Source organism: Limulus polyphemus, unplaced genomic scaffold, assembly GCF_000517525.1.
Source record: "Limulus polyphemus unplaced genomic scaffold, Limulus_polyphemus-2.1.2 Scaffold3570, whole genome shotgun sequence".
Taxonomy (NCBI): domain Eukaryota; kingdom Metazoa; phylum Arthropoda; class Merostomata; order Xiphosura; family Limulidae; genus Limulus; species Limulus polyphemus.
This window is the reverse complement of record NW_013669180.1, coordinates 96,134-105,110: the sequence shown is the minus strand read 5'-3', so window position 1 is coordinate 105,110 and position 8,977 is coordinate 96,134. Positions and strand designations below refer to the sequence as shown.

General features: G+C 31.9%; 1 protein-coding gene across 2 annotated transcripts in view; it reads left to right on the top strand.

Annotated features, from left to right (window-relative positions):
- Positions 1-8,977, top strand: part of LOC106469611 (exopolyphosphatase PRUNE1-like) — a 41,169-nt gene that overhangs the window by 7,378 nt on the left and 24,814 nt on the right. For both annotated transcript variants that reach the window (XM_022398188.1, XM_013930113.2), the window contains exons 3-4: positions 2,334-2,480; positions 8,085-8,221. In XM_022398188.1, coding sequence (XP_022253896.1) covers positions 2,334-2,480; positions 8,085-8,221 — 284 coding nt within the window. The remainder of the gene's footprint in view (positions 1-2,333; positions 2,481-8,084; positions 8,222-8,977) is intronic.

Below are 8,977 nucleotides of genomic sequence, written 5' to 3'. Positions count from 1 at the left end.
CCAATAAACGAGATGACATGACCTTTCACCTGTGACCCGTCTCAAAAGGGTTAAAGCAATTTTTGAACTACTATTCATTTAGTGTGATAGCCATCTTCAGATACAACAATTTACGAGTAAGCCTTTCTTTTAGTTCTGAACTGTTGTATGGGAAAATGTATCGTATATGCAATATAGTAAGAAACCTGTAACAAGCTGAAAATACAATTAATACTGTTCTATCTTTTACTCCTTAAAATTTTCATGAGGCTACTAAAACTAATTAAATCAATTATTTGTTAAAAATAATTGTTCTTACATTTTCATGTGGTAGTAAAGATTCGTATCACAATGTGTTATAGATAACATATAATTCAGTGAAGAATTTACACTGATCCTAGAAAATGGACAGTACAACATTTAACATTTGGTGAGAAAACTTTTTTTTTGATGCAAGATGACCTCTTTCCAAAGATACATAATTTAGAGTTATTAAAATCATGGTAATATACAAAAAGTCTTTAAACACAGACATTTTGAAAATTTTTAATTCCATCAGCTTGAAAATCTTCATAAGTATAAAAATCATTATAATATTTTAAGTGAGACAATATCGATATGGGAGAAACTTAGAAAAAAACACACTAGAATGATTAATCTCTATAGTTTACTATATAGTTTGTAAGAAACTGTAGAAACATACATGCATGCTGAGAAATCAAATAACTTAAACTTGCAGTACTAGACAATGTTTAACTGGCATGTGATGACATACAGACATTTGTTTTCCATTTTTAGTACTTCCTGTCTAGCTAACTTGGCATGGCCTGGTGGTTAGAGAATTTGACTCGCAATCTGTGGGTTGCAGATTCAAATCTCTTCACTGAACATGCTTTCACTTTCAGCCATGGAGGCATTATAATGTAAAGGTAAATCCCACTTTTCATTCTTAAAGAGTAGCTCAATAGGTTGGCAGTGAGTAGTGTTAACTGACTGCCTTCCCTCTAGTCTATCACTTCAAAATTAGGGATGGCTAGTACAGATAGCCCTTGAGTAGTTTTATACAAAATTCAACAAACCTATCTAGCTAGAGCTAGTCTTAATTACAGAGGAATCCTGTTCATGTAAATAGGTTAATGATTTAATGCTGTTACGTATAATTAGACTGTTATTAGTCAGTGTCTATTAAAATTTAAAAAAACTTCAATAACCAATTTATTCAGCAAGCAAAATTGTTTTTGAGCAAATAAAGAATATTAACTTCCCATAACTGTTTTGTATTAAAGCAATCTTACTCTACGTAAAACTTGTTACATGTGTAGCTTGTAACAATTAAGCAATATATTATTTAATATTAATTTTGTATCAGAGCTAGCTGTGTACTTAGAAAGAATCTAAAAATCATAACATTTAAGGACAAGGGACTTGTTGGTCCATCTAGGCTCTCCCGTCCACTAAACTAAACTATTCAAAAAACACCTAAAAGTCAGCCCTTATCATTCAAATATTAATCAAGCCTTCCCAAAAATTTACTACTTTGATTTGGTAATGAACATACCTAATTAAGTATATTTTTTTTATGTTCTCACTTATAAAGATTGGAAAGCATTGTTTCATCAGTTGGGAACCTTTGCTGTTAACAGTAATTTTGGTCTAAGCCCAATAATATCTCATGAGGTTCAGTCAGCCAAGGAGATCTAGGTTAGTCCTAGATCCATATAATAAGCCAAGAATGCAAAAACAATATCTATAACAAAAGTTTACTAACAGTAAAAATTTAACATTATATATATTAAACATTCTAATCAATAAAAGTAAAAATAGAGAAATAATAGAGTATTCGTTATTTATGGAACAGTGAAAGGGACACTATTGTTCAGTCCAAATAAGATATACACAATAGGCATCATGGCTAATTATGTAATCAGTCACTGTGAGGCCACACAATCACATTTGTGAGGTTTACAGCTAGGAAATTAGTGGAATATAATTTTTCTCACATGAGGTTTGGGTAATTGGAATAATCAAAAATAGTCATTATTGAAAACACTAATTTTGATTAGTTGATTATTTTCATAAGTATTGACATTAATTGATTAAGTTAAACAAACTTATATTAATTAAATATAATAAATTGTAATGGCATTTTTTAATTACTTGGATAGTGAAAAATAGAAATAATGTGCATTGTTTTGTTTGCAATATCAAAAATATGTCTGTATATATATTTGAGCATTTTAATTGCAAGATAATTTTTATTTGATTCCTAGTTTTTGTAATTAAAGTACTACATTTTATATATTTTTTTTTACAATTAAAATGTTATTTTTTATGTGTTTGATACATATCTGTAGGGTAGATCGGGACTGAACCATGTTGTGTTGCCAGTACTTAATGTTTTGAGGAAAGATTTCAACCTTCGAACAGAAGTTAATTATTTTCTAAAGGATGCTAATATTTCACCTGATCTTTTGATCTTCAAGGATGAAATTGATTTAGAAGTAAGTGGTACTTTGTACGTTTGAAATACATAAACATCTGTCTTTCGTGCCGGACATTCTTCAGTACTTTCAAGTATATGTAGTTTAACATTCGTATGTTCTTATGTAATTTTAAGTTGGTCAAAATCAATTGATTAAGAATCTTTAAATGTTTTTATGTGTTGTGAAATAAATATAATTTGAGTTGGAAGGTAATTCTTATAAAATGTTTGTGTGTAAGCAGGGAAAGAAGTAAAATGTGCAAATTGTTTGAGATTTTTTGTTTTTTTTCATGTACGTGTATGCAGTAGTTTGGTGTTACTTTTACTAATGATCGTTTTCAGCGTGTACATGTATCTATCAACCTCAATGATAGGATTTTATCATTCTTGTCAGATTGCATTATGACCTACATGTACTGATGAAATATACATTGAATAGGTTTGTACCGAAATTTTGAGTGCTTTGCTTTTCCCTCCCTGCAAATCCATTATTTTAAAACTATATATTTTTCATTTCTTTCTAAAATATTTAGTTCAGTTTAAAATTCTCTTTAGTAACACTTAAATGTTTTTGTAAGTATTGCCAGTTTTTTAACTTGACAAATTTGTATTTATAGCATTTATCAAAGCTCTCGTATGGAAGATTACATATAGATCAAATGGATAAATTGTAACCTTCTAGCAGTGATGTTGGTTTTGCTAGGAAACATTCATTAGTGATCAGCACCTCCACATTTTGACTAGTATACTTTCACATTTGCACCAAGCTACATAGATCAGTCTGAGAAGGAGGGACTACTGTGTGTAAGATTTTATATCTCAAAAAAAAAAGGTTCACAGCAATTTCCTGTAACACATTTTGACTAGTATACTTTCACATTTGCACCAAACTGCATAGATCAGTCTGAGAAGGAGGGACTACTGTGTGTAAGATTCTATATCTCCAAAAGAAAAGGTTCTTGGCAATTTCGTCTAACACGTTTATATTTATTGCCGATTAGTACATTGGGGATTTTCATGGGCGTTCTTTCAGCAGTAAGCTATTGTTGAAACCTGTATATTCAGACAGTGACATGAAGTTTAGGATACCTTTTATTCTACCATTGAATAAAAGAAGGGTCAAGGTATTGTATCATCCAGCTGCTTTATTAAGATCCTCAGGTTACTATTTGCAGCTATATTGATAGTGTGGCTCATGTATGGTGGCGATGTAAAAAATGAGCACTGTAACGAGGATTTCATTTAATGGGCACCGAAAACTCAATGTTTTTATTCAACTGAACCTGTTTTGAATTTCTTTATCAAGAGATGATGCTGTACTTATTTTTTTTTTTAAATTGTGTTTAATATATATTTAAACCCTTTCATTTCTCATCCTATATTCTTCCTTTTTTTGTTCTCTCTTTTCATGGACAAATTTAACTGATAAGATTTGTTACTTTTTGCCAAGGTGGGATCCAAGTTAGCATGATTTGATATTGCCAAGTTGCTCTCTTTGTTGAGGCATATACAAGTGAATAAGAAGAGTGATTCAAGAGTCGCAAAGATGACTAGAAATTCATTCTGTGATATGTGTGTACATATAAATATTTCTAAACTCACAACTGTTTAGCACAGAACAATAAGAATATTGTTTTACATGTAAATGTACTATAACACAAATTGAAATGAAGATAGAGTATGAGTAGTAATTTGAAGAAAAGAAAATGTGAACCTAAACTTTTTTTGTCATATTTCAAATTACTTTTACAAGATCTGCAGATAAAAATGTTTTATTATGATATAATAATTGTGTAATCACGGCCCACAAAAAAAGAAATTTGTAAATATGACCAGTGCACAGTGTAAAATTGTGTGTTGAAAGCGTATAATAATTAAATTGCATAATTTGATATATCAATATTTTAAATGGTGCTACTTGTCAAACTGTAATTTTATTTTGATGGTAACATTAATTTTGTATGTGCCCCCCAGTGGCACAGCGGTATGTCTGCGGACTTACTTACAACGCTAGAAACCGGGTTTCGATACCTGTGGTGGGCAAAGCACAGATAGCCCTTTGTTTAGCTTTGTGCTTAACTACAAACAAACAATTTTGTATGTTTGTGTATATATGATTTTAGTGCATTATTAGGAAAATAAATGTCATATTCATTAAATTTGTTTAACATAAACCATCATAAACATGCACAAACCTTTAGGGTTTATGGTTATTGTATATTGTCAGTAATGTGTATGACATCTTTATGTCTTTGACATACCATCAATTTTCTTCCTGGCATGCTATCAATTTGTTTCTTTTTTTGAGAGTTTCATCTTCAAAGTAATTATTGCACATCAGCTACCCTTATTCTCCAGATTCATTTAGTCAGGGGCAAATATTTTATCTTGCAGTCTTCCTTAGTTACAGTACTCATAGATGTAGTTTCTATTACCATGAGATTACTTATGTTCCTTTGACACCTCAGTAGACCACATCTATGTTTATTTATTCTTTTGGACTCTATTAAGTGGCCAAATATGGACAAAAGCAAGTGGGTTCTTTTTTACCCAGTTGATGACTTTCTATCAGTTACTTACAAAGTAAAAAAAGTCAAAATAATTTATCATAGTTCTTTCCAGGTTTTTCTCTCATCTCCTTGTGATTCTGAGTTAATCAGATGAGTTGAGACCTGTTTTGATATCTTTTCCTAGAAACACCTCATTTTCAAAGGAAAATTCTATTGAGTGGTCTTCTCCATTCACTTGACATTGACTTTGCTTTTTACATGGACAGTTGATTTATTTTGATACTTTTGTCAATTTAGTCTCTTATACACATTTGTTTCACCACCCAACAGTCTACATATTTTGGGTATATCACCCAGAACTCCAACTTTCATTTAGTACCAACAGTATTTGGTATGTCTGGGGATCTGGATCAACAGAGTTCAAGGAACACTTCTTCCATCTCCTATGGCTTTGCAAGCCTTGGAGTCTTTGTGATGATGACTTCCCTTCACATGGTCATTCTTTTTGGTGCACTCATATGTAAAACCTCCAATGGGGCCTTGCTTCTCAGTGATGTTGGACTTCAGACTTATTGTCACAAAGTATACCCATTTCTTCCATCACTTGTGTTTCTACAGTTTTGGTTGTACAGATAGTTTATGTCAAAAGGATCTCTATTTATTGCTCTTTTTTGGTTGAATTGCTGTGTTAGGGAACTTGCATCATTCTAGTTTGGAGTCCTCTGGAAGATTCAACTCGCACCAAGATGCTCAAACTTAGGGCTCTCTAGCATGCTTTTCTTGAGTTTCTGACCGTTCAGTACTGCCATTCTTTGTTAGTCCACTCAGATAATTCTAAAATGGTAGAATACTTCAAAAATTAGGGTAGTACTCATTCTCACAGCCTTTGTTTTGCTTAGTTTCTCTGCTTTTTTTTGCCAGACTTTCTTTTCCGGGTAATTGTCCAATCTTCACCCTTTGGTTTTTAGTGGCTGTATGAACATCTGGGTCTTTATTGATCTGCAGTTTCACATCCAAATTTCCAAATTCTCTGGCTGTGAATGCTCTAAGTAAATTTTGGGAGAACCTCTTTTTCTATATATACCATCATCTCCTCCCCTACTTTGTGTGCTTGCCTAAATCTGTTTGGAGTTCTGGATTCTCCACATCATTCCACGTTGTTCAGCTCATCTGTGGTTTAAACTATTACATCAACTTCCTCAAAGAGAACTGGTCCCATTACTAATTCAGAAACATCTTTTACAACCTCAAAATTCTTTTTTTTTTTCACTTTGACATATCAATGTCTACAACTTCTTAGCTGGCTCTTGTTAGATCCTCTGTCTGAGAAGTTGAATTTTATTCTAGAATGGCTCAGTTATCAGCACATACTTGCTGACAACTTGAACAACACACTTTATTCCCTCACATCACATTGGGCTACCTTTTGGAGTTAGTGTATTAGATGCAATATTTCTTGTTATCTCCAACTTCTCAACATGTTTCTTCTTTCTCAATGTTTTTGTTTCATGACTGTAGCTTATTAGCTTTTTCCAGAGCTGATTGCTGTGCTACTTTATCTGCCATGTTAAGATACCACAGAAGTTATCAATCTTTTCTTGTTCCCATTGTTCAAGGATCACTTCTGAGCTCATCATTTTCATTGATCTCAAGTACTTAGATGATCACTTCTTCTAATCGTATTCTTAACTCTTTCAGCATGGGCTCGGTCCCTAGGACAGATCTCGTAACCATTTTGTGCTTGTTATGGTTTCATGCTATAACTTTTAAATTAGTAAGCATATGTTCACAGAATTTGGCAGATTATCAGTAAACATTTCAAAGCAAATATCAGTTTTTTTTATTAAGTCTTAAGGTTTGTTAAGCAATGTTTTTTCTCATGCCTTTTTCTTTTTGTATGTTGCTTATACAACATGCAAAGTAATTTTAATTTTAAGATTAAAAATACTTTTATGCATCAGAAAATTTTCAAAATTCATATGCAAAATCTTTATAATGTTCAGATAGTTATCACACATTTCTTAAGAAAAAACTATTTCCATTGAAAGAACGAGGTGAGGTCACCCAGAAACACCACCACCAAGAAAGTAAAATCTGAGAAGTGACAATATCCTAAGTAACTGTGTGTTTGAGGTAATTCACAAATATCTTGCTTTTCTATAAAAAACAAAAAAAAAGCATGGATTATGAGTTCATAAACTGCTCCCCATATATATTGGAGAGAAAAAGACAAACTGTGATAACTATACAGAAACACCTTACAAGTGAAAATGGATATGAGTTGCTCAAATGTATTTGAATGCCTGTAACAAGAAATGAAATTGAAGTATTTCCTACTGACCAGAAGGTCATAATAACTTTCCAACATGGTAAAGAGAATATGAAGAAAAGAGTTTAATTGGGTTTAATGGTTTTTGCAAGTTTTTTGTATAATAGTGTACAGTAAAGTAAGATGAAACATAGATAAGTATATCCATATGGAGAAAATGTATTGACATCAATTATGTGAGATGAAATTCATGCGTTATTTGGCTGGCATGTCAAGAAGTTATAGCTCCATCAGTTCACGTGTCTAAGTTCACAGCAGCATTTCTACAAACCATGGAGAATGAAAATGACGTTCGTGCTATCCATTTCTCTAATATACATACAAAGCCATCTGAATGTGCACTGATGAACCTCTGTGCATTTGTTGTTTTGCTTAAATGTAGTCTTAGATGTTGATCTTTACATGCATTAGAGGGTCTGTGAAAATATGGGGTCTAAGATTGATCATACTGCTTTTGCAGAAGTTTGTTTCAATAAAATTGAGGTATTGATCAACAGGGCATAATCATAGCACTCAGATTAAGCAGATTTGATGATGAAAGAAATAGAAATAGTTCCAATGACAGCACAGTACAGGGAACATTTTTCTTATAAAGTGCAGTTAACCTCCCATAGTACATAGTGAATTGAGTTCATAATTGTTCATTTTAGCATTGTGCAGAAAATTATGCATTGGTTGTTATTTTATGATTAGATATTTGAGGTCATGTATTTCACCTATTATGTGTTCCATATTTTAGTTTATACGTTTGTAAATTTTTTTCTGTTTTGATTGTATTGTACAGAAGCTCAAAAAAGACAACAAATTGTTCTTGATATTGGTGGATCACAACGTCTTGAGCCTTGAGCAGCAGCTACTAGAAGATTCAGTTGTACGGGTCATAGATCATCACAAACCCGAGTCCAAGGACAGAGGAGAGAGGTTTGTTCTACATAAAGAACTTTTGAAAAAATAATTTTCCCTCATAATTCTTACTTTTATGTAAAAAAAAACTGATCTCTACTTTATACAAAATTTCTGTATCACAGTGTTTTCACACTTTTATGACTGGTGTGTACACCATTCAGGTGTCGAGTGAACACCTGCATATCAAATTTCTAAATTAACGTAAAAGTAATAATTTCAATATTTTAACTCAAAAATTAACTTTATATTTTGTAACATTTAATATAATTTGCAAAAAAAATCAAACTTTCATCTTTGAGCAGTCTCATCTACAAACAATGCAATTATCTACAAACAATGCAATTATCAACAAACAGTGCAATTATCAATTTTTAAACATTTTTCTGCTCATTTCAAAGCACAAGTTTATCATTTGTAGAGAACATAATTATCCATGTTCTGTTTTTCACATAATGTCCCTTCTGTTTATCTGCTTTTATTATTACAGGCCTCTATTCACACTTGTTTCTGATTTCACAACATATGAACTGAACAACTCCTAATAAAGCTGAGGTTTTAAAAATAGTTACAGGCAAAGTTTAAACAGTATTGGTTAGAGCAAGGTATACGCTACTTATGTCAATGTACAGTGAATAAGTGATGTGAGAAGTAATTTATGGCCTTGTGACATGCTCAAAAGAACAATATAGTAGTGATCTTTGATAGGTTGTTTAGGCAGAGTATTCATAATGAATCTAAGTTTCAAATGGACAGCAACTGCCTGTTGTAGAA